This window comes from Thunnus albacares, chromosome 18 (assembly GCF_914725855.1).
Source record: "Thunnus albacares chromosome 18, fThuAlb1.1, whole genome shotgun sequence".
Classification (NCBI taxonomy): domain Eukaryota; kingdom Metazoa; phylum Chordata; class Actinopteri; order Scombriformes; family Scombridae; genus Thunnus; species Thunnus albacares.
In genome coordinates this window covers 20476268-20501771 of record NC_058123.1, presented here as the reverse complement: position 1 = coordinate 20501771, position 25504 = coordinate 20476268, and the positions used below count along the sequence as shown (strand labels likewise).

The 25504-nt window shown below is 39.4% G+C and overlaps 2 protein-coding genes across 5 annotated transcripts in view; one reads left to right on the top strand and one right to left on the bottom strand.

The window, feature by feature from the left end:
* grin3a (glutamate receptor, ionotropic, N-methyl-D-aspartate 3A) overlaps window positions 1–17156 on the top strand; it is a 53878-nt gene extending 36722 nt beyond the window's left edge. The window contains exons 6-10 of the mRNA XM_044334667.1: window positions 1367–1482; window positions 2295–2446; window positions 6673–6834; window positions 7160–7230; window positions 15196–17156. Of these exons, the coding sequence (XP_044190602.1) occupies window positions 1367–1482; window positions 2295–2446; window positions 6673–6834; window positions 7160–7230; window positions 15196–15778 (1084 nt within the window). The 3' untranslated portion in view covers window positions 15779–17156. The remainder of the gene's footprint in view (window positions 1–1366; window positions 1483–2294; window positions 2447–6672; window positions 6835–7159; window positions 7231–15195) is intronic.
* Window positions 17157–19813: 2657 nt separating this feature from the next.
* plppr1 (phospholipid phosphatase related 1) overlaps window positions 19814–25504 on the bottom strand; it is a 65948-nt gene continuing 60257 nt past the window's right edge. For 2 of the 4 annotated variants that reach the window (XM_044334367.1, XM_044334368.1), the window contains exons 7-8: window positions 21851–21982; window positions 19814–20021 (exon numbers count right to left, since the gene is read on the bottom strand). In XM_044334367.1, coding sequence (XP_044190302.1) covers window positions 19965–20021; window positions 21851–21982 — 189 coding nt within the window. In that variant the 3' untranslated portion in view covers window positions 19814–19964. Of the gene's footprint in view, window positions 20022–20186; window positions 21481–21850; window positions 21983–25504 lie in introns of those variants that run through there. The other 2 variants (XM_044334369.1, XM_044334370.1) reach the window with 2 other exon arrangements.

The following is a 25504-nucleotide window of genomic DNA, read 5'->3' as shown; positions in this document are numbered from 1 at the left end:
CTCACTGAGAGTGTTGTGTCTTGATATCTCACCTCTGTGTAACAGACTTAGAGTGAAGATATGAGTAAATTGGCAAAAACTGGCAGACAGGCAGTAATTTTACTGGCACATGGCCAGTAAAAGTATTGAAAAACCACAGACAAGACCAGCCTAAGAAGTAAGAGGTTCAGACAAGGCGAGAGGTTGAGAGAAGTTTGTTTAATCATGTATATCCCATTTTCAGTGATTGTGGTAATCTGCCCTCTGAAAGGCTCTATAAAATCCCCATAAGCACAAAGAAAAATAATTCAGTCTCACATGCTTTGTGTTCCTTATCTGCTGCTTATCCATAATCTCTATCAACAGTTCAAATTTTTGCACTTCATATTGACTTGTTAGGTAGTGTGATATCTGTCTATAGTGTTTGATTCTGTCCTTTATCATTATTATCTTCATGAAGCTGAATGTAAACCTTCACATGTTTTTCACCCTACCCATAAAATGAAGTCAAGACATAAAAACGTATAAATCCAAAGCACACCAAAACAGATTGAGAAAAAAAGTAATTTTTCTTTCTCTTCATACTTGCTTGGTGAGGTCAGAGGACTGACATGAGGACAAAAGCAGAGAAAATGAGACTCAGAGTAGCAGACCACAAGTAAGATGACATAGTAAGGTTCATTTAAGTTTATGTTTCAGGTGGTGTTTAAGGTTAAATTTTCATGTGAAATTGAGAGAGTTGCTTGAAAATGTTGTGTATTTCTGGGTTGATTGCTATAGTAAATGTAAAATTGTTGCAACGATGAATTTAGGAGAGTGACTATGGATCAGTCCCAGTCCATCTAACTGTCTGTCTGTCTGTCAGTGTAAGTCAACCATTAAAAAAACATAAAGGCCACTGATCAAACTTTCATAAAACTAACAGGCATCATTCAGGTCAACAATACTGTTTACTTCTCTGAACATCACCTACAGTATCTGAAATGTCATATATTTGATTTTTATATTTTGTGGAAAGATGCAATGATTGATTTTATTCTACAATGCTTATTTGTTATCCTGAAGAGCGCTTGCATAATATGTATGCACTGAAATGTTTAATTTGTACAACATGTCGTGTTAGATGAAAGCTGTATAGTACATTGAGGAGTAAAGCTGATCTCACATTTCACAAGTCTCACATCCTCTCAAAGAACCGGTTATTGCACCTTCTTACAGCTGAACAGACAACATCATTTGAAAATCGTCTACAGTTTCTTTTTTGGTTGAGCAACAGGGCAGCAGTTTGTTGTTATCTACAGTGCATGAAGCAAAAGGTGTGACTTCCTTTTACTACATCTGAACTTTCTTTGCTCCTAGAGTATATCTTCTTGCTGTGTGTTTACAGGGCTGACCCTCAGAAACTGGATGCATTCATCATGGACAAAGCTCTGCTGGACTATGAGGTCTCTATAGATGCAGACTGTAAAACTCTAACAGTCGGGAAACCATTTGCTATAGAAGGTAAGAGAAGGAAACTGGAGCTCTATCTTGTCAGTGGATTCAGTCAATTAGGGTAACTGATTTATTGAGAAACTTTTAGTTGACAAGTCAATATTTTGTCATTGTTGGTCTTGCACGGGGAATAAGCTGAAAACAGTAGTCTTATTTCCAGCCTCACAATAGTTTTCACAAATATGTTTTGCTTTTTAATTGTCGTTAGGTTTTCAGAAATCTTTCTGCATGACCGCAGACTGACCGGGAGCATTTTTGGGTCAGCCCTAAATATAACAATATCAATCACTCAACATTTACACTGTAGTTAATCTTCTGGCTTTCAAAAGCTTACGTTCTCCACTGTATGCTGTTAATCTCTCATCCATTTAGCAAGCTTCTTCCTCCCACTGTGAAAATGTTCCCATGGTGGTTACTTCCATTACAGGCCACCACAGTCCCAGATTCCTATGTTGTTGTTAATTACTTAATGCACCCTTAAGCCTTCTGGATACAATACAAATCAGTGTACTTCTAGCAAGGCAAGGCACTTCAGTAATTGGCTATTGCTGAATTTGTCACACTTACCTGACATGTGGAGAAATTCTAAGATATACTTACACTATCAAGTACCTGCTGTGTTTTTGAATAACAATTATGCTTTTTGATAAGCAGCTGGCAAAATTGAAAAAAAAAACATGCTGCTTTCTGCTTCATAAGGCATGAACTAATGAAAGAATATAATGGCAGTACATGGAGGTGAAGTGGAAATGTTTTTGCTGTTGTGACAGAATAATACTCACTGAAGAGTCTGTATTGTGTATTTGTGTGTCTGCTGGCAGGCTATGGGATTGGGCTCCCTCAGAACTCTCCACTCACCTCCAACATCTCAGAGCTTGTCAGTCAGTACAAGTCAGATGGCTTCATGGACATGCTGCATGACAAATGGTACAAGGTCGTGCCCTGTGGCAAGCGCAGCTTTGCTGTGACTGAGGTAAGAAGAGAACCACGTAGAACAGCAGGAAGTCTAGTGTTTGTGTTGACGGAGACATTTTAGATGTTGAGTTTTGACGTACAGTGTCTTCCTGTCACCACCCACGGATACGGTTCAAATATATACAGTGCAGTGTTTCATTTGTATCCCAGGCTTTTTGTTTTTGCCAAGCATATCAAAGACAACAAGGAGGTCAAATGGCTATTGACATGAAAGGGTTCACTCATACTGACAAACTCACCCAACTCTGCTCCCTTCAGCTCTAAGGAGCATTTTAGCATCTTTCAGGTGATTGTTTTGTTTTCTAGAAATGTTACTGTTTTGGTTCAGTCTCACTTTTCTCAGCTGTTTTTAGAGAAAAGGATTTAATAAACCAATTACATGCCCAGTACTACATGACAAAGTTAGAAAGAAGAAATTGGAGCATCTAGCAGCTAAAGAGTCAGATATTTCCTTCAGAATTTGTCGGAGACCAAGAGGAGAGTTAATAATTGACTTGTATTTATCAGATGGCCAGAAACACAACTCATAATAAATGCTAATGTTGCTTCTTCTTTGCCAGATGTGTAAATAGGCAAGTCTTTGCTAACATGTTTGCCACAACAACTTTATACTGTAAGGAGATAATATGTTTACAGCTTGTTCAGCTGCCCTCAAATGGCCAAAAAAAAAAAACGTTAATGCAGCTTTAATTATAGCAGTACAAAGTAAATTGAGTAGATTAAATATAGATAATTATCAGGTAAGGTAAAAGCTTTGCATGCATCATCCTGTCAAAAAAAGGCAACTTGGCCACCAATTATCATGAAAAATAAAATATAATGAACTAACTGTCTGATTATTCATAATTAATAATTGAAAATACCATAATTATATCAAAGCAGCTTCCCTGTCACTTCCCTATCATGGGATTTCATTTTACAAAGCCCTTCAAGCACACCCTTACCAAGTACTCGGCTCCTCGATTGACCATTTTTCTAGCTGTAATCTCAAAATACTTTCTACACTGCCTCCACAACCTCCATGTGCAGTAACTGCTCCTTTCTAATTCCAACTCTGCCCCCTGACCCTCCAGCTGCTAACCAAGCTGTGTCCCCATAACTTCAGTTCTAAGCAGTCCAGGCCCCGTGCTCCGCTCTGCTCTGCTATTACTGAGCACTTAGCTCTATTAGCAGCCTGGCTGTCTCTCCACCCAGCTGTGACTTTGGAATCCCCAAAAGTGTCTCCTAGCGCAGTACGGACTGCACACTATTATCCCTTTTTAAATTTAATTTTTAGATTTTTTTTTCATAGCTACCGTGTGACATTTCTGTTTACATTAAATCCTAAGTCTGGTGTCAGAAGTACATTGCAGTGCCACAGATTCAATGTTGCTGATGTAAACCATTTTCCACTGTGTAACAGTTAAACGTGTTATAGATATTATCTACAGTTGCAGACATTTAATTTTCTCCAGGTGCATGTCATTTTGCAGCATCATGCTGCAACCTGCCTACAGAAAAAGCTGCTCAGTCATTTAATTTTACACACAACCATATCAGTCAGATGCCCTGCAGAAATCACAGTATGATGATTATGTGCACATATTTCTCATATTATGGATACTCGGTGCTATAGAATAAAATCAAATCTTGCTAAAATGATTTTCAGCCGTCATGTTGGTGGTGCTCGCTTGCTTATACAGCTTCATTGTCACCCAGAAAGTCCAACAAAAGTAGCATGTTTTGGCACAGTCACAATGTGCTGTCAAAACGGACACTGGACGGCATCAGCAGGAAATTCATGTGATATAAGCAATGAATTACTGACAAGGCTGGCTCAGTTTAGTCCTGCTCAGCATTTTTCCAGCAATCTTTTATTCCAATGAATGACTGCTACACCACCAGCAGCAGCAGCAGCAGCGGCAAGCCCGGTTTCTGAAAAGATGAAAAATCTGATGGATTGGCTTTAGTGAGGCAGCCAAACGCTCTGTCATTCAGCCAGCTCTCTGTCACCCCAAACAAGTTGATCCCATTTGAAGTAATAAAATCAATACCAATAAATGACATATTATTCAATTACCTAACATTAAGAGGGCCAAACTTAACATTACCAAGAAATAAATTGTGATCAAAGGGATGAGGATTATGTGTGTTTCATTGAAATTATTCATATATTTTTTGCAGCAAATTTATGCAATTAATCAATGAGTATAGTGAACCAAAGATGGTAAAAAACATAGAGGTGTAGTTGTGAATAATAAGATCACAGTAAGAAATCGTTGTTCTATATGGTTACATATAGCGGTAAGAGGCAGGAAGTGTGTGTGTTGCCAAAACTTGGTCGTATATGTGCTCAAATGTGCTGATCCAAGGAACACCCATAACTGTGAGGAATGTTAGAGTGGGTTGATATACACTAAATTACTCTGCATTTTATTCAGTGGAGTATTAGATTAGATTAATGTCATGTATCCTAAGCTTGGCCTACTGTTAAAGGATAATACCATTTTATTTTTTTCCCCATCCCAATTCATTCCCAAAAAATTTAAAATGTATTCAGCAGTCCGATTGTACTACTGTCTGTGTGATTCCCAGGAATCATAGGCTCCCGCTCTCCAAAATTTCATTACAGCCAGCCCGCCAAGTCACAATACTGCAATGGTGAATTTAATCCATCACGTATTTATTTCCAACATGACTTTATAATGCAATCATTGCAGCTGCACCTGTATCGCAAGCTGTTCCATACACGGCAGTAAAAAGATTCATATGAAACTGTACATCTGCAGTAACTGCAACAAGTGTTCAGTTAAGAAAACTGTGATATCACATTAAAGACTTGTGATACATTTCTTCTGTTCCTCTGTGCCGTCACATTAGAGATGTAGAACAGAGCGAGTGAAAATTAAGATGTGAGGGGAAAAAAAGTTTTGTATTCCAGAGTGAAACAGTCTGAGGTTTTGCTTCTTTCTTTTCAGAAAATAGTCAAAATCTAACTATGATTTAAAAAGAAACTCATTCTGTATGTATCACGTTTCTCAGGTTTCTCTTGAATAGTCTTTCATTTCTCTTTCAAAGATAATTTAGCATCATTTTATTCAGTTCTGCACACATGCATTGCATTTTTTTTTTACATTAGTGACTCTGTAAGGCAACTAATTATTCAGTTTGGAGACAATTATCACTTTTCCCATTGCTGCATACCATTGTTTACTTCTGATGGCACTTAAAACAAAATTTAAAGTCCCCCTCCACTCAAAAATGTGTTTTGCATCTTGTTCCTTCAGTTGGATGTTTGAGCCTCTCTGTGAAGACTGATGTATGTGCAGTTTGACACTAGAGAGCTGTTTTCACATCCATCTGCTGAAGGGGGAAACTTCTCTGCGCTCACCTTCAATCTGAGTTTAAGGCGTGTAACTACACGCATGATTTGTGACATCACAACTAGGATGTAGTGGTGGTGTAGTCACAGTAGTGCACCACTATTCAACTCATACAAGTGTGATGTGAAAACTTGAAATCTCCAGTACACATACACTGAGAATGGACCTTTCAGTGAAGGAGACATCTTTTGGCCAGCAGTTAAACATTTGATGAAACTTTTAATGAGGTAACTTTTTCTGTTGAAAAACCATATTAGACACAAATTATTATTCAAATTAGAGCATTTTATATACATCTTAAGACAAAAGACTGCAGGGGATCTTTGAGGCAGAGTTCTAAGTGTACCCAGTCGATGGTCCCCTCACATAAATTTTTTGTATAAAAAGCTTTTGATGCAGTTGCAGTGTTTATGGTGTTGTAAGGACCAAAAATACATGATGCATTACATTTGTCAATGAAGCGTTTTGTCTATGCAAGCTGTTTTTAATGGAATTTTGGAAACAATAGGAGTCATTGACTCCTCTTGTTTTCGCTAAACTTGCTGTAATAGATACAGTCGAAATTTTTGATTGTGGTGAACACATCAGTGGGTTCACACATTTTATGGGTAACAATGCAAAAAAAATTACAATAGTGTTATCTTTACAGTGCTAGCTGGAGAAACAGTTTTGCATACACCAACCAAAAGCTACTGCCACACCTACTATTGTAAACCACACCTGCTTAAATGATATAAGTATGCAGTTGTAGTATTGTTTAACTATTATTAGTTTATATTCTCTGTATCTACTTTCTTCTTTCCATTTCTCCACTTTCTTTCTCTCTTTTTCTTTGTAATTCACTAACTCTGTCTCTCTCCAGACGCTGCAGATGGGTATAAAGCATTTCTCCGGTCTGTTTGTGATGCTGTGTGTGGGCGTGGCCTTATCTCTACTGACCACAATAGCAGAACACATTGTGTACAAGCTGGTGATCCCAAGGGTCAAGGAGCCACGCTTCAAATACTGGCTGCACACTAGCCAGGTACTGAACTCACACACAAACACACAACATACACATCACATTGTAAAAATACTCAATTTCAAGGATGAGTGGTGCAAATAAAAGTCCAAACTTTACCAAAGTATAAGTGAAACAGTATTTGCAGCAAAGTGTACTTACCACTCCATATGTGTATTCAGACAGTGACACATTTGTTGTTGTTGTTGTTGTTCTCTGTCCTTCTCATTCTCATTAACGCACACAGCCCTTCAAGTCCCCAGTAAACATCATTATAATCATAAAAAACAGACGTCTCATTTACAGTAACCATGTGACAGCTAAAGTGCTGGTGTTGCTTGTTTTCCAGAGATTACATCGGGCCCTCAACTCAGTCTTCACTGATGACAAACTACCAACTGTTACCAAGCCTGAGAAGAGGTACTGTCCCCATCATTAAAGGCTGGGCTCAGTTCAGTTTCACTTCACTCGATTACATCCAGTAGACAAGTAATGTACTGTAATACTGTCTTCATGCTTGATGTAATGTTTTTTAATGAATTTGATTTGAGGAAAATCCCTTCCCCAACTGACTGAACTTAATGTGAACTAAGCCCAGTTGTGTTGTGCAAAACTCCACCTGCCACTCACTTTAGACAGCTCCGAAGTGTAAGTAATGCTGACACATGCTTTACATGCTTTGTTTCTCTTTCTGTCACATGTTTTGTTACTCCTCACATAGTAGTATCAAACCACTGCACCCTCTACTAAATGTAATTCATTTTCACACCACTTACAGTCTTTAAATACTTTAACATAATGTGACAAACAATACACAAACAAACAAACAAACCTTTTATATCTAAAAAGGTGCCTTGCTGAATTTTGGGGTATCATTATGGGTCACAAAAGAGCCCATATGTAACCCACATTCATATTAAAAGTGCACTGAAGCATTTCTAGCAGGAGGCCAATTTTCCAAACCTTAATGGTCCATTGGCCAAATTATCAGGCTGAGAATAAGTGACATCAATTAACATCCAAGTGGCAGTTAAGGGACCCATTTTTAATCAGAAACTAAATAGAATGATCAGTCTGTTGAAGGCTAATTATCAGTAAGGGAAATTGGGGAAATAATCTCATACTGACGTCATCGAGTGTTGTTTAGCACCGTGGGTGAGGAGAGGGAGTTTTAGTCAATTATGAAAGCTTCTTTTGGTCAGTTTCAGTGTCATTTCAAATGTTGCATGGGTGGACTTTGTCCAGATTAGTTTCATAAATCTTCAAAGTCATTTTGATGCCACTAAGCTGTATGTCACTGTAGTGTCATTCATGTTTTTTATCCTTTTTATAGCCTTATTTTATTTACATTTGGTCACTCTTCACATTACGATGATTCAACATGATTTGGGATTTTCCGTTTTGCTATCAGATAAGCATAACTAATGTCAAATATGCATAAGGAAAGAAAACTGGTGAATTTAAACTATTCTTTAGGCCTCTAAGGGGAGATCAAAACATCCTTAAGCTTTTGATGAGCAAAAAAAGTTCCATTTTATCTTTCTCTGTTTGAAAAATCCTGCCGTACTCTCTTTCACATCTCTCCCTTCTTAGCACCACACACTGAGGAGACACTCAGGTGGAGTACTCAAAGGGGAGATTAAATACACATAATAATTATGGAGCCAAGGCCATGTGAAGAATGCCTGTGGTAATGAGGATAGATTACCTACTCCTGCATAATTATGCTCATTCAATCAAGCGCTTCTGCATCGTGCCCGCATGCTGTCTGAGAGTCAGAAATTATTACTGTCATATTGTCAGAGTCCTGCAAAAACCTTGTGTGTCAAAAATGTCTGTACTGTACTGAAATAGGATGCTGTAAATAATCCCAGCTTGGAATTCATTACAAGAAAATATTCATTGCAACATTTTGGTGCAATGACAGCTTTTACACCAAAAACCTCAAAAGTATCAATACAGTAACCAATATGTGCTTTATATACATCTGTGTTTCATCAGCATAATAAAAAGAAGGCGTTAGGTATCCAAGTGGAGCATATGGGTGAAAATGAAATTGGCTATGACCACTTAGGGTGGAACGATAACTTATTTCACTTCTTAATTGTGGTAACAAGGATGTACAACGACCCCAAGGCATCACAGACCTGTCTGTCTGAGAGAATTAGGAGCAGTGTCTGTAATACCCCGAAACACTCTCTCTGATGGCCAATTAAGATCGTGTGATTTAGTATCAAATGGAGTGTTGAGGTCATGTAGTTCTAGAAAAGACCTTTAAGCGACGCCCACGCTAAAACAAGACTATCTGTCACTTTTAGTACATCAGTAATATCAGTTACAATTCAACTGCTATACTCTTTTTGATGAGAAATTAGATGAAATAGGATCATTGCTGTTTCACTTCAACCAGTCAGTTAAATTGTCATTTGTTTTGGTGACACATGTATTCAAATTCAAATTGTTCACCTTAATTTTCCATGTTTTATGTTTTCCTAGTTTAAAGTCTGTTTTCTTGTTGAACTGTTGATTCATGTATATATACTATATATTACCTGCCATTTTCAAATCCAAAATTTAATCAAAAATGAAAAAAGTAAAGTCCAGTTTGATAATCCTGTCTTCATCCTGTTTAAATGACCATGGTACAAGATTTGATGGCTTCATTCCATTTCAGATTTCCGCCAGTCGGCCACAATCACATCTATCCAAATCCAAACGCCACTATCTCTGTTGTGTGTGAAGGGGAGGACTCCATGAACACACACAAAATCTCAGTGACATAAAATACCACACATTAACATAACAGCTCAGATAACCACACAACGCAAAGACAATGATTCAAACATGTAAGCTACGTGGTTTCAGCGATACCAGAGTCCATAGCAACCACCATAGCAACGATAGGAAGACCCAAAAGAATCTTTGTTATAACTAACAAACTAAACATCATATACATTCACTGAACGAAGATTATGAAAATAAAATGCACATTTCTCGCTAGAAATATTATCAAACCGCATTTAAATTCCAAAACTATCTTAAAATATTGCATTTTCCACTGAGAATAAAAAGGAATGGCAGCCATTTTTTGTTTTTACAGAAAGAAACTTGAAAGTCACATGACAGCATATGCCTGATAACAGCCTCCTGAACCTACTAATAGGTTTAGTAGGCCCCTACTAGCCCATTTACCTTGCAAGGCAGCTGGATTTGAAAGATCACGCAAGAATCATCATGTCAGGCTTCAAGTTATGCGCTTGTGGCCAAACCACCAGTGGTCTGGACCAATCAGTGTCCTAGAACTACTGGCAGCTACAGGCACGGCTTAAGTGAGAAACCATAGCCCTTGATAGATGGTGATAGACAGATGGTTCATCCAATCATGTGCCAAGTATTTTTTCAAAGTGCCTGCCCTTTTCCAAACAGTTTCTAAGGACAACTTTTGAGATGGGTCTGTGTAACAAACCATCTGGCGCATCAGGTTACTAGCCCATATACTGGGGACAGATGTGTGTTGATAATGCCTATTCAATAGGCTCAAATCGGGTGGTCTAACTCACGGGGGAGCGGTTGTGCTTCCTTGTGGCAGCCCTTCTGTGTAATTTGTGACAATGAGATGGGAATATTTTCATGCAAAAATGATGTGTAGTGAACCATCACCACCATTTAAAGAACAGTCCAATACATGAAGACCGAATTTGGCATTCAGAAGTTAAACTTGATCTAACATGACTAATGTCTCGTAATTGGATTTTCAACTACCACATGGTGGTCAAGAGGTCATTCAAAGCCGTACAGAACTGCACCCCTGAGCTGGCATGGATTCAATCTCTTAATCAAGGACATTTCAGCAGGGTGCATATTCTCTGCTGCACCTGTGCCCCAACTCCCTACGCACTGTGCTACAAGCCCTGCCTGTGTCTTGTTGTGACTGGTGGTAGCAAAATCTGCACTGACAGATGGGTTGGGAAATACTGTTCATTCTATTCCAAGGACGTAGCATGTAGAACTGCAGCAGATAAATTTAGGGGATAAGGTATAAAGTATGAATTGCAGTGACAACACTGCAACAACTCTGGATCTACAGTAGGTTGCAAGGACATGCATAAAACTACTGAATGTGGGGGAAAAAATCAATATTTATGAAAATGTAAATGAAGGATTGAGACATATCTTAATGAGGAGAATCTGGTGACCCTGGATAGTGGAAGTGGGAGGGACACGATATCTCTGGAGATTATCTGGAGGATGGTAGAGGGATGGTAGAGTGGTAGAGGAAAGGGGGATCTGGCCTCTCTGAAGGAAAGGAGCAGGGGTACCTACAGTAACACTCAGCAGTTGTGAAAACAAAATTATTTATCTCTCTGTAAACAATAAGGAAAAACTAGGCTGACTTGAGGTTCCATGTAAGGCTCCTGGTCTCCTCCTATACAGAATGTAAAACAAAGAGCTCTATTTGTTTTTGAGCTGGAAACAAAGAAGCCCTCTGATGTTAATGAGAGGAACACAGTAATGAGCTTCACAGTTTAAAAACATATATGTTATATATATATATATATATGTTTGTCATGTAGTTCTTCTTTCACATCCACATAATCCTTCACACAACACAAACACTTAAGAAGTAAGTAATATATATTTTAAACCTGCAGTGCAGAATTTTTACATATAAATGAATGTCCATTACAGTCAAGCCCTTGCCAAACAAGTTCACACAACGGTGATTAAGCCTATCACCGCCAGGTAAATCTCTCTGTATTTCACAGCATACAGTTTGAGTTTGAGTTTTTAAATCTCATGTCAGGCATGACATTCCCACGTTGGCCATTTGGCCGTTAATCATGCAGCTCTTCCTTTCTTTCCAAATATTATCAGACCAAATGGATCAAATTCTGATAGTGAAACAAGTCATTTTGCTGAGGTTGTGTGATGCTCAAAACAACTTATCTACCATTTTACAGCTGCAACGGTAGGTTACAGCCAGTGGTGTACGGGCATACTGGGACACATCCCGGTGGGCTGGTTGACTGTCAAAAAATACGTTTTTGGGCCAGTGGACCGTCAAACATAGCAGTTTTTACCAGACCTTGCTGTGTGCCTGTCATTTGGGGGGCGCATGAGTGCAAGCTTCATGTCTGTGTCAGGCACAGCCAAGCACCCCCCTTTACTCTCACTGCCAGAAGGGGGAGACAAAAGTCCCGCACTCCAGCTTTAAGGTAAATGCACAGCTTTAAAAAAACTTTTTATCTGCTGATCACAATTGCATTGTGCAAAGCTGCATGGTGCACATTTCCCCTTCTGATTTCTTGTGTCTACTGTGGTAATAGCTACCAAGCAACAACAAAAAAAAAAAACTAAACTAAAAGAGTTTGTGTTTATATATTTTCCAGTGAAATGACAGTCTGACACGTCATGCCCATTCATATCATGACAGTTGAAAGTACCACTCTGTCCCCCTAAATGCAAAGGAAATTAAGTTAAAGGCAGGTAAAAGGCAAGTGGGAAAATAGACACCAACCCTGGATGGAGGGATATGGATTTTTGGGTAGTGTGGAGGGACTAGAAGCTGAGAAGTATTATTACTACAAATAATAAGAATCAACTTTTATTTACATAGCATCTGTCAGAGCAGTCACAAAGTGCTTTCCAAATGAATGAATAGAAAAAAAGATATATTCATTGAGTCAAAAACAGTGTATGCAAGTTAACAGTTAATCAAAATAAAAGTATAAAATCTAGACTATAAAGGTGAGTTTTAGGCAGTGATGTAAAAGCCTGACTTTTCCAGATTCACTGAGAACTAATGGCTGATGACTCAACCAGCAATTATTATCAGTCCAAACAATGTAACGCCTACCAGGGATCTATCTGAAATATTCTACCTGCTTTGATATGACATAGTTACAGAACATCTGTGCTCTAAAAATCAGCAAATTCTAACATTAAAAGTAAAAGTAATGCTTACAGTATGGAGATGCTGAAGATTATTTTAAGACTTAAAGGTGCAATATACAACATTCAGCCCCACTAGATGTCAGCAAACAAGTATTTGCTATGTAAAGATATAGTGGAGTAATGGAGTCCTGAGCAGAGAATGAAATCACACTCCCAACCTGAGCTTCTCTGTTCTTTGTTTTGATAGCTGGTCTGGCCACACTTGCATGTTAGTGCATGTGAGTCCTTCTGTGTCCTCCCGTCTATCTGTCTTCAAGATGGTAGCCTGATCACAAACTTTATCATATTACAGCTAAACAGTATACTGAAATATGTTTAGGCAATGCAGTGACAGAATCTTGATTCATATTTGATCAGCAACTGCCTAGTTTGACAGTTCGATCTGAGTTTCGTGAGCTGTCGGTTCAGGGGCAGCTTTCTTTTTTTTTTTTTTTCAACTTAACTGAGTAAACCACGCACACATTTGTTTTGGTCTGAGATGCTGGTGCTATAGTGTGACATCTAGTGGGGCTGAATGTTGTATATTGCACCTTTTAAGGCTTAAGAGATCTGATAATGTTGCCACATTGAAAATGATCCTTTCTTTCATTGCAGCCCTGATGCAAGTACAGGTGCCTTTTTGTCAAAAGGTGCATATATCATTTAAAGATGAAAATCTTTTATGTTCTCATATTCAGACGTCTCATCCCTCAGCTTAAGGTCTCCTTTGATGTCAGGAGTATCTCATTAGATTTGTCCTGTCATTTTTTTTTCGTCAGTGAAAATATCTTTGATTTAGAGAGTTCTTCAGTAAGGGTGCAAATTGATATGATGTGAATCTCTTTTCTGTACTCCTTTAATGAAATCTCTGTAATTTTGCTGTGTCCAGATCTGGTCTGATAGACATGAAAAGTTTCTTTTTGAGAGAGGAAACCAAATTTTGTTCTTTTGTAAATTTCTGTTAAGTCAAAACTATCCTATTAATGACTACAGTTGGCAGGGAACTTCAATTCATGTATTGCAGAGGGCACTTTTTTCTATCATGTGCTGATGGTGTGTAGAAAGGGAGAAGCTGCTCTGTGGTTTGATATGCTTATACAGTACAGGAAACATGATTATTTAGAATAATTAAAAAGAAAGCAGGGCAAACACTGTAAAATGGACACTGATTGATTGATCACTTAGATCTTCCATCACTCTGGAGCAGCACTAAGAGAAAGCTTTCATTCCAAGTGTCAGATTATACGTGTTTAAACCTTTACAGATCATGACATTATTAGTGATGTCGTGCCAAACTGACACCTCACACCTCCATCCCACATTACTGCTGCTACTGCTCATTGGCTTCAAGATGAAGGTAGACCTCCAGGTTGTATAGGAGCAGTTGGTGGCATCAGTCTTGGCGCCAGAGGAAAGTAATTGGACAGGCATATGGTTTCCTCCAGTGGGTCTTTAAAGTCAAGGTCCTCTTATTGTTTTATCCTGAATGTCTGCATGTTATGGAGGGCTATTCATTAAAAGAGTGAATGAAAATGCTCTGGTTATTTGCATTAAATTTCATTAATGACTGATTATGACATTGTTAAGACTGAATCCAGACGTCAGTTGATTTATTTTGTTGTGTACATTGTGAATTGCTGCTCTACCTGCTGCATCACAGACCTCATTAACAGCTGAACAATCATTGGGTGTACTTTTATATGAACTATAATGGCCATGTTCTAAGAAAATAATTTGGTGATGGTAATTAAACTAGCTTGTTAGACCATAAGGACACTTACCAAACCTGATTTAAAAAAAGAGTAATAAGGTCATACAGTAAATTGACATGACTAACACGAAACTCTGCAAGCCCTGCAACAAACTAACCATAGCCTCTCTGAAAAAGCCTTTCACCATTGATGTCCTAATCTTGCTAATGTCCCAATATAATCTTAAAATAAAGATATACTGTGCTATAATAAATGTCATCATGAAAGTCGAGACAATCAAATTGCAAGGGCACTTGGCCTTCAAGGTGGCTTGGATCACTTCAAAATCTACAATCATATACACCCCCAAGTGGGCAATAAAACTATTCAGACTATTTGGACAGGAAAAGGGTGGGACTCTGATTAAAATAAGAGTCTAAAGTCTTGACATGAGGCTCTGTGTAAGAGAAATTTGTCTTCACTTTTTTTCTTGTTTACTATCTCGTTTCTGGTTCTAAATTGCATTTTGTCATACTAAATGCACAGAATTGTATGTGCAGCTGCAACTCATAGTGTCAGTACAGCGTAGAGATCATCTGTGTGTCTGTACAATAGTCAGGGAGAAAGATAACATCTGAGCTATTCATTTTTGTAGCATTAAGCCTGTAAAGATGCAGTCAGATGATACATAATTTTCACACATTATGACGAAAACAGAACTGACACCTTACATTTCCCCCTGTATCTATCTTATCTCCAGATGCAATGAAGGAAACAACCAATCAGCATCCTGGAATCCTGCAGAGTCCTCCCACTGTAACAGGCGTAGGGTCCTTCCACAAGAGATGCAGAACGACCTGGAGCGCCCATCCTCTCAGGATCTTCCTCCTCCACCACCCCCTTCTCCCCTGCCTCATCTGCATTCTCTTCCCTTGCTGGAGAAACACCTGCCCATAGTGACCAACACGAACGGTCGCTCCGACCTGTTAGGGCGGGGGCTGGGCCAAGGACTGGGGCCAGGGCAGGGGAGCTCTGGGCAAAGCATAACACAGGGACAGTGCCGGGGTTTGGGTGTGGGTGACTGTGGCCCCGGGTTGAGTGTGGGTCGGAACCCACTGGTTCAGGAGCTGTCAGAACTGGAGGGTCAAATCCTCGTAATCAAGCAGCAGCTGCAGTCAGCCATGAGGAGGAAGAGAGAGTTAGAACAGTACCAATCAGAAAACCAGCAAGCAAACCAGACTGCACCAAGCCAGTCTACTACGCACCAGTCTAACCAGTTTCCTCAGTATAGCCAGTCCCACCAGCAGACTAACCAACACACAAAAACGCTCCCGGAGTTCTGAAGCTTTTCTCCTCTGTTTTACTCAGAGGAATCTGGTTAGACACGGGACCAGTTTCCAAAACCTCCTGTCAGTTCTGGAAAAGGATCTTTGTCTGAGTTCTGGAGCTGGAACCTTAACAAATTTCTGGAAGCTGAATCCTTCTTTAGGCTCAGGATTCTCCCTGAACACTGGACTGAAACGTCCTCCGAGGATCAGATCCTGCTTTGCAACTCCAGTAAAACATTTCCCAAACTTCTGGTACATGAGATTTGATCAGGCAAGAGGAATTGGACAAAGGTGAACCAGGGACCTTGAACCAAATCTGTTCTGAGACCCTCACTAGCTTGTTGCTGTCACTGAAGAGCTGTGCAACTCCCCCCATGTTCTTCACCTCCTTTTCACCTTTCTGATCCTGTCATATTTTTCTTTGACTCATCCCTTCCTTCTAAGCCTTGTCTCTTCAAGGGTACAGATTTGCTTGCCATGACGATAAGCTTGATCACAGATATGAAGACTCTTTGGTATTTAAGCTTAATGGGCTAATTCACTTGAGTCTTATGTTGAGACTCATTGAGAGTGTAAATGACCTGAGGTTGAACCCAGCCAGTTAAGTCTTTATGTCCTCCGTGTCTTGCTGAAACCTTGTATCTTTGAGGGGGGGAAAAGGAAAAACACACACAAGAATAGGTTGATTTTACCATCGATGTCGTCATGTTTTTGACTTTTGACAATGCATTTGATTTGGCTTAGGTCATTCATTTTCTAGTAATCCTTTTGACTGTTTGTTGGGGACAAAAAAAAAGATATAAAGCTTTGGCAAGACACCTTTATATTCATTAAGACCATCTGGTTGGCATCTTGTGGTGGATTATAGGACAATATGAAATCTTATTTTATGGAGCACTGTATAATGTTGTCCTGCACTTCACTGATGCACTCTTGGTTTCTTAAAGAAAGCTACATATATAACATCATCATTTAACTTGTCAGAGTTTGAGTTATGGTCCAGAAGCTTTACTTCTTCATATGGCTTCAGGGTTATAAATGACACAGGATCAGAAGAAGTTATAAGGTACATGTAAAATGGTAATACATCCAAGAGCTTTTTCAGTCAGGGACCCAAAACAGACACACTTTTTGCCCAGCCTCTGGAGATCTCACCAGTGCTCTTGTAATATCACAACACAACAAACACAAGACCACCATTAAATTTTTGGTAGATAAATAGTTAACATAAACACAGACAACCAGTCGAACTCTGACATGTTATTTTATAATGATGAACATTCACAACTGAACAAACAGTCCTTCTGTGATGAGACCTGTTTTCTTGCATCTTTTCGGTTTGGGTTTGGATGTGTTCTGTTATTAAAGACTTACCTCTCTTGTTTGCACTTAATTTAGTTGGAACTGTTTCTTCTTCAGTCCCCCCAAAAAGTTGTGACTGTCTATCATGATCTGTTTTTCGATTTCTAGTACAAATTAGAAAGCAGAGTGTTGCATATTCAGAGTCTTTGAGTTTTGTGCATGGTTGAACCTCCGTTCAGATTTGAATTATTTTTCCTCCACTTAACCTTGAAGCTGTATGAAGCTACTCCCCTCAACAAAATGAACTCATTAACTGACTCAGATGAAGACCAGTGGTTTCATGATTTCAAAAGACTCATACAATCTTTTTCAAGGATTTGAGGCATTTGCTTTCACTGATAGGTAAAAGGTTCCCAGCTCTTGTGTAAGAGACAAAGATGAGTCAGGAAACCAGAAGTACAGTACAATGGCCGACACCTAGAGCACACCAATCACACTGTGCATTAAGGATTTATTTGCTAGATTTTTTTTCCAAGTTGGTTGGTTTCCAACTCATTTCCTCTCATCTAAATAGATTCCATTATGGTAAAAAAAACAAAAACAACAAAACAAAAAAACACCCTGCAGCTATATACATAACCAACCCACTCAGAGATTTGCAGCCTACCTTGAAACAATGTTTGGTTGTTGCAATATTCCTCACTCATATTGCTAGGGGACAGCAATTTGGACAGGGAGGCATTCTCAGAACAGCCAAGGATGACATTTTATAAACATGGCATGGGCAAATATTGCCGTGCACACACACACAGGCGCATATACACACACACACACAAACAGCCCCTATCTATTTAGCCAGTGTTTCTGCAGGGTAAGCGTAGGCTGTCACAGCTGAAATGAATACCTGACAGAGCAAAAGAGTGAGTGCACTGGCTGAGCCGTCAGCTTTCTTTGTGTCTCTGTGTGTGTATGCCTTGCTAGGCAGTGACATAAACATCACTGAAGTCGATGCGGTCGTAACAGGATGAATCAACAAAATGACTAAATAGGAGCCTGGTTTTAGCATATCTGTGCTCATTCTAATCACTTGTCTGGGAAATGTGTGTGCTTGGATAGGGGTGTGGCATAAGGAGGAAAGAGCCACCTCACAGGATGTGACACTCAGTACATGAGAGAAGAACATATAGTCATATTGGTATTGACTTTTTTGGGGCCTGTTTAAACATATGTTCACTAAAACATCACATTTTTCTGCTGACTAACAATATGAAGTATCAGGCTTCTCCTTTTTTCATGAAAAACCCTGAAGGTGTGCAGGTCCTCCCAGAAAAATTATGTGTTATTTCAAACTCAAAATCTATTTAGTGAAATTGTCCTGCGATGATCTTCTGCAAAGAATTACTTCACCTCAAGCATCATGCTTGAACATATATTTGAAGAAGGTTTAAGGAACTGAACTGAGCCTCCTAGGAAGCACCTCTCTGCTGGCTGTGCATTACCAACGGCACCCTCTACTACCAATCAAATGCTTTAAGATCCTCTCCAGACATGTGTTAAGACATACAAAAATACTTGGAACAAAAATGTGTGTCTTATATGGTTTTCCAACCAAAAAAAGTTTTAAAAATTACCACGTTAAAACCCTTAAAATGGCATCTACTCCTTCTCCCTCATTTGAAATTCCAGAATCCATAAATATGCAAATATTTTTCATTTCAGAGGTTTAACTGCTGGACACAAGTTGTCTCCTTGTTAACTGTAAAGTCCATTCTCAGTGTTTGTGCACTGGAGGCTTCAAGTTTCCACATCACACGAAAGTGTAGGTTGAATATTGAACCAGGATTGGCTTCCAATTTAGTTGTGATGTCACAAATCCTGCTCATAGGCCCTAAAAATCAGATTCAATGAGCTCAGAGAAACTTTCTGTCCTCAGATAATGTGAAAACAGTTTTCTAATGTCAAACTCTGCACATACAGTACATCATTCTGCAGAATCAAGCTGAAACATTCAACTGTAGTAACAAGGAGAAAAACATGTTTTTGAGTGGAGGTGGACTTTAAAAGGTTATATGCCCATCCTGCAATTATTTCCTGTCACCCATTCACTTCAGTTGAAACCAGCATCTTTGACTGTGTGGATGTGCACAATCCACCAACGGATACACTGCAGAAGACATTCCTGCATGTGCCATCGCCCCGTTCAGTATTTTATACAACCGGACTGCAAACAAAAGCATCACTCTCACAGACAGTTTGGGATAACTCTGCTCTGCTTATCACCTGCATCCAAACTGTGACATCACATCTTTCAGTTTTCAGGGCTGTGTGGCTCAGTTTTGTTATGGAAGGGTAATGTGACCATAACTTTAGGCTGTGGATGGGTCATGGTTAAGGTTAGGACCCATCCCAGCAGGAGGAATTTATATGCAGTGGAAAAGATACTGTAGCTCTGCCTTCGAGGCTTCACTCAGGGTAAAAAAATCTCTTGTATATTCAAACAAACAAGGACAGACACGTTCCTCGCTTCTTCCGGCAAGGTTACTTGCTAAGACTAACTGTCAAGATGTAGTCCCACTCTGTGCCTCAGTTCTTTGGTATTTCAATTTCAAATTGAAATAGGAGAGCACTGCCGTTTCTCCTCTTTTATTATTCTAACCTACTTACCCTCCTTGTCTTTTGATTTTTATAATTAGAAACAAAAAGTTACCAACCAGCATGAAAAACACGACACATTGTTGCTACTGACTATTTAATTTGTGGACAAACCAAGAAAAAAAATATATATGTAGCATTTCAAATGAAACACTTTTTTTTGCACTTAAAGAAAAAGACAATTATAATTACAATGATGAGTATAATTGAAATCATGAATATCTATAAAACATCTTGACTTCTCTCTTCATGCTGGGCGTATCTTCCAATAGGAAATGGAGTCACAACATTGCATCACAATCCACTGGTGGGTCAGGGGGGAGGGGGGAGGGGGGAGGGGTGCCTCAAGGAGGAAAAGTGAAGCAGGAGTCATTAGCCTGGTTTCCATTAAAAGGGCTAGCCAGGCCTCAAGTAAGTCACTCAGTTTCACTCCAAAGAGCATTTCTGTCTCTGCTTTTTCTCATGTATCTCTACACAGATGTCTTCCATTGGGATTTCAGTTTAAATTTAATTATAAAGTCGTACCAGTGAAATCTCCAGGTGGATCTGGCACAGGCTAGCCCCACTGGACCTCTCTGTTGAGAACTTCCTATTAACATCACAGTGAATCAGGAAATTGGGGTGAAACACACTCATAGTGAGAATTTCAACCAATCATATTTTCAAACAGTGTGGCTGATAACATGGCACTGCCGGTGCCAAACCCCATTTTCTGACTCGGAGGATGTCACTGACTCTTCCTTGTCGTTTCCTCCAAAGGGGAGAGGGGTCGTACTGATACCAAAACATATCCAGGTTTACAGCAGGCAAACAGGTCCAAATGGATCATAATAGTCATACAGATTAACAAAAATCTTTACAAAATATGACCTGACATGGTCAATTAATGTACAGACAGAGATAATAAAAAGAAGGATTCTGTCTTTTTTTTTTCTGTACAAATGACAAACATCACAGAATGACAACATCAATATTTTTTTTATCCATTGCAGATTTTCAGACTGAGGGGAATAGATGTAGTGATCAACGAGGCAAGTCACCTGACAGGATGTGATGTAAAACAGAGTGAGTCAGCTGACAGGAAGTGTGCAGGTTTAACACCGTCAGGATTAGGCTACAACACTCGCTCATACAAAATGTACAAAACACCGTCCTCTAACTACAAACAGAACACCTTGGAGGAAAAAAATGTCCCATGTTTCAAACGGTTTCAGGTATCTGGAAAAACAATCTGTGCTTCAGTTTGCCTTGCGATATTTTTTGCCACTGATGTGATCTGTGTGCCTTGGCAAGTTGAATTGAGCATAGCCCAACGAGATGAGAACCATTACAAACATGGTGTATTTTGTCCTCCAGGTGAATTAAACAGAGATATCAGGAGTGTTTTTTGTTAAGCATTCGGAGCCACGTGGCATGCGTCCTTGTCATTGTGTCTGGAAGTGCTGTGGAGACGCAAACGTGACCCGGTGCTGCCCCCTTAGTCATGTGACTTCTGTCATCGATGCCGAGTGGTTCTGAAAATGGACGTGGGAGGAGGGATGGAGAAAGAGGTATAAGGATTGAGAGAGAGAAGGAAAAAGCAAATGGAAGGAGACAGGAGAGGGAAAAGGCGTGGGAATGTAAAGACAGAGGAAATCATTGTCAAGCAGTGTCAGGAGTGCTCCATTTAAGGCTCTGTATGTGTTTGTGTGCATTTGGGAAGGGAAACAGGGATGTAAGTGCATCATGTCATGCCTGTGTGTTCTTGTGAACATGTGTCATTTCTGTTTGTAGAAAGAAAAGGAAAGAAAGAAAGAAAGAAAGAAAGAAAGAAAGAAAGAAAGAAAGAAAGAAAGAAAGAAAGAACGAACACATGGTGAATCACATATGTGACTGATACTGAAGGTACACCCTTTCTCTGTAGGCATTCTGGGAAATGTAGGAAACTGGATGAAACAGTAAATTAGAACAAATTACAGTAACAGCACGTTACAGTACAAACCAAATTACAGTTGACAAAAATTAAAGTTCCTGAAGGGGGGTTTCTGTTTTAAGCACAAGGCCTTGAGGGAGCTCTGCTAATTAATGGGGAAAGATGATGTGCATCATAGAGATTAAGTTTTTGGGATGCCAGGTTAAGTGTTTTTAAGCTACCTGTGCGCTGAGGGTCTCCAGAGGACTCTCTACACGTGGGAAAGTCATCAGAGGCAGACCGCGGTACTCTTCAGTCTTCTGTTTAGCTGCCGCACTGTGGACACCTTTGAAGTTGTTCACAACACATATACCCTGTAAAGTATGGGGACAGTTCAACATGAATAGTGAGGCAGGTTGACAATAACTCAAGCTGACACAGAACTGAAACATTACTGATTCTGTAAAAAAACGTGTACAGATGAGGTTTAGTAAATCCATGACAAATTTTCACATGACCATAACCAAAATAATTTCCCTAACCTTTCTATTCCCCCAAACTGTCCATTAAATGTAACAATTCAATATGACAAATCATAGTAACATTTTATGCTTGATAAAGAGTCTATACACTAAATAACATTTATAGTCGTACTACACTATAGGCTGTCCAGTCTCTCTAAAGAAATGCAGGTGTGTGTGTGTGTGTGTGTGTCTGGTTTCTAAAGACAAATTGTTACTTCCTATTATTAGACAAAGTGTTGTTATTCACCAGATGCAACATCATTATGTGCAGTAACACACCAATTTAGAATGCAAATGTCACTTTATGTCTATATTAAAATGTGACTCCTTAAACCTCAAATCAAACTGCCAGCCAATTCTGATGTCACGCTCCATTTAAAAGGAATCAGGAACATTTATTTGGAGTTGTGACCATCTTTTCTGCTTTAGAACAGTTATCGCTGTGATATAAAGTTTATATGGGTGTAAAAGCTCAATCAAACTGCGTATGAGTCTACAAAAGTCAGTCATCATTTAACGCAGTCAATGGGAGATGTTCTGGGTTGTTCATCTTTGTGGCGTGGCGCTGTGCCCAGCAGGCACAGTAAACTAACGCCCCGTTTCTTCCTTTATACTGTATGTCTGTTAAAGTAAATTACAGTTATTTGTAAATTCTGTTTTTTGTCCATCAATCAAGTTATTTTTAACAGTAGAGAGACACCACCAACAAGGTTGCTGCATTTCTGAACTCCTCCATGGACTAGTTAATAAAAGACGGCAGCCCGAGGGGATCCCCCCCGTCAACCCCTCACCCCCCTTCTGGGCCAACCGTGCCCTCAGGCAGTGGCAAAGGAGAAAATGAAGCAGTTTGTGGGCAGTGCTTTTCTAGTGCTCCCAGACCAGGGAAATAAATGAATCACAGCTGCTGGGCCAAGAATCTAAGAACAACTCATCAGCATGCCTGTTTCACATAAACATATGAATTCTTTACAAAATGTCTGGCACAGGCAAGGGTGAGTCAAAAGTGCTCAACTCTACACTGACACTTTTGCTTTTTACAAATGTTGACTGTTCTTATTTTCTCTTGCATGAAACCTATATCTTTTAAGCTAACTATTCAGTATGGCATCCGCTTTCTTGTTTTCACTCAATTGAGGCCCCTACCCAAAGACAACAGATGACTGCTGCAGTATGTTGCTTACTTTCCATTTTCGTGTCTTGTCATCCATGCTAAGACAGGCTCAGCCAAGCTGCCGTCTATTGTCTCAGGTGAGAAAAGTGAAATTTACTTGTTGCAATAGAAAATGCTGAAAAATCAAGATTTGAGCTTTCAAATAAAGGCTACAGGTCTCTTGCCACGGATTGATTAGAAGACATTATAACCGTCTCTCTCATAAACTGTATGGTATAAGACAAATAAAACAAGATATGGACTTTTATCCTATGTTGTAAGATAAAATACATGCCAGACATACCTTTTATACGGCAGTTCTACATACTTTGAAAGCCTCAAAGTAGGCGGTCAGCATGTGCCACTACTCTGTCTTGGATTAAGTAGACACCTGTCTCATAGGTTAGGATTTTACCAACATCAACCTGGAGCCCCATGAAGTGCTTAACACTGATCCCTCAATCTGCTGGCAGTGCACACACCTCTTGTAAGACCGAAGGAACTTGCCGTTTGATGGTATGGCTCCATTCAGACCTCCTCTCTGTAGCAGCACAGTGATTTAATCTGCACCTGGTTTCCACTCCCTTTGTGCCAATTAATTTCCCTCAAGATCGCTGTCCATCAAACTGCCTCAGTTCTCAGATGACAAGACCTTGATATGCTTCATCAGGACCATTAGGACCATGTGTAGGGGAGAGACAGCCCTCCTAAGTTCATGGCTTGCTGATAATAAGCTGGAAATGAACAGGTTTAAAACTGCTGAGGTGATGATTGACTTTCTTGTGTTCATCTTTCCCTGGAGATCACTAACTCAATGTATGTCAATTTTTATAGGTCAATCACTGAAAGCTTATATCCTCCATCAAAGAGTAGAGTGCGGTGGTGCCTCTTCCTCAAGGACAAGCTGCTCCATGTTTACCACACTGCACATCATTGGCTTTTAGCTAGTGTTGTGTCAACTGTATGTTAGGTTTGGTGTTAATTAGCAATTATTAGCATGCTCATACACTAAACTAACGTGGTGGACACAGAAAACATTAAACCTGCTAAACCTGCAAATCAGCATGTTAGCATTGTCACTGTGAACATGTTAAATGCTAACGGAGGTTAGCATTTAGCTAAAAGCATCACTGTGCTCAACTACAGCCTAACAGAGCTGCTTGCATGTAGACTCTTAGTCTTCATATTTCTGTTACTGATGGTAGATTGGACACATTAAATATTAGACATCAGCCAGTCAGTGTCATCTACCTTCAATATGATGGAGTGTTTCAAGAGAGTTTGATAGTGACAGTTTCTTATTATTTACAAATTTTACAATTTTGTAGTATTAATACATTTTACAATTTATTAATGCTAAACAGTAGTCCTCTCTACCTCTGAATTTCTTTTGCAAATGAAAAGATGTAGTTAATCCAGCTGCTTTTAATTAGCATTAGCATTAAATGTTGTAATGTTAATGTGATCTAAAAATGTGTTTCAGATTGCTTTTCTGCTCTGCCACATGCAGAATACAGTTCAGACTGAAAACTTGAATTCTTTGTTGTGATGGACATGTTTATTTGAAGCCGGCAAAAATGTTGGCAATCAATAAATTGTTGAATTGTTGAAATTATTTACTTATTTTTAGTGGCACTGCATATGAAGGTGTTGTTGTCTTGCATCTTGTGGGTTAGCGTGTGACATGAGCTGTCACTTTCTTTGCTATTGTAATTTCCCATATAGACTTCACAAAGTAGTAAGTTTGATCAGAGTGGGAACAGAACATCTGAGGGATTTCCCTGTGAATACATGTCACACTGCTTGTTTGTCTCACAGAGCTATGAAATCAGCCATCAGCAGCTGATGCACGAAAAGCAGTCCCTGACTTCTTTCCTCAGTCGTCCCTCCATGTCTTCTCCTCCTCCTGCTCTTTCACACTCCTTCCTGCTTTGACACCCAGGGGCCTAGTGGCAATTACATGTAATGAAGCTTCTGAGACTGTTTAATAAATCACTTTTGATTTGTGGGGGTTCCCCTTCACCTTCCTTCCTCCTCAGAGGGCTTTCTGCCTCAACTCAAAAACAACATAAGGGTTTCAGCTGTAATCACTACGCCATATTTAAACACTCATAGCATCAGCATTAAATCTGATGTTGACAAAGCCATTTTAATTTTCAGTGGAAGCCAGACAGGACAGGGAATTTCTGCCTTGCTTGGAAGCACATAAGTCTGCACAATGT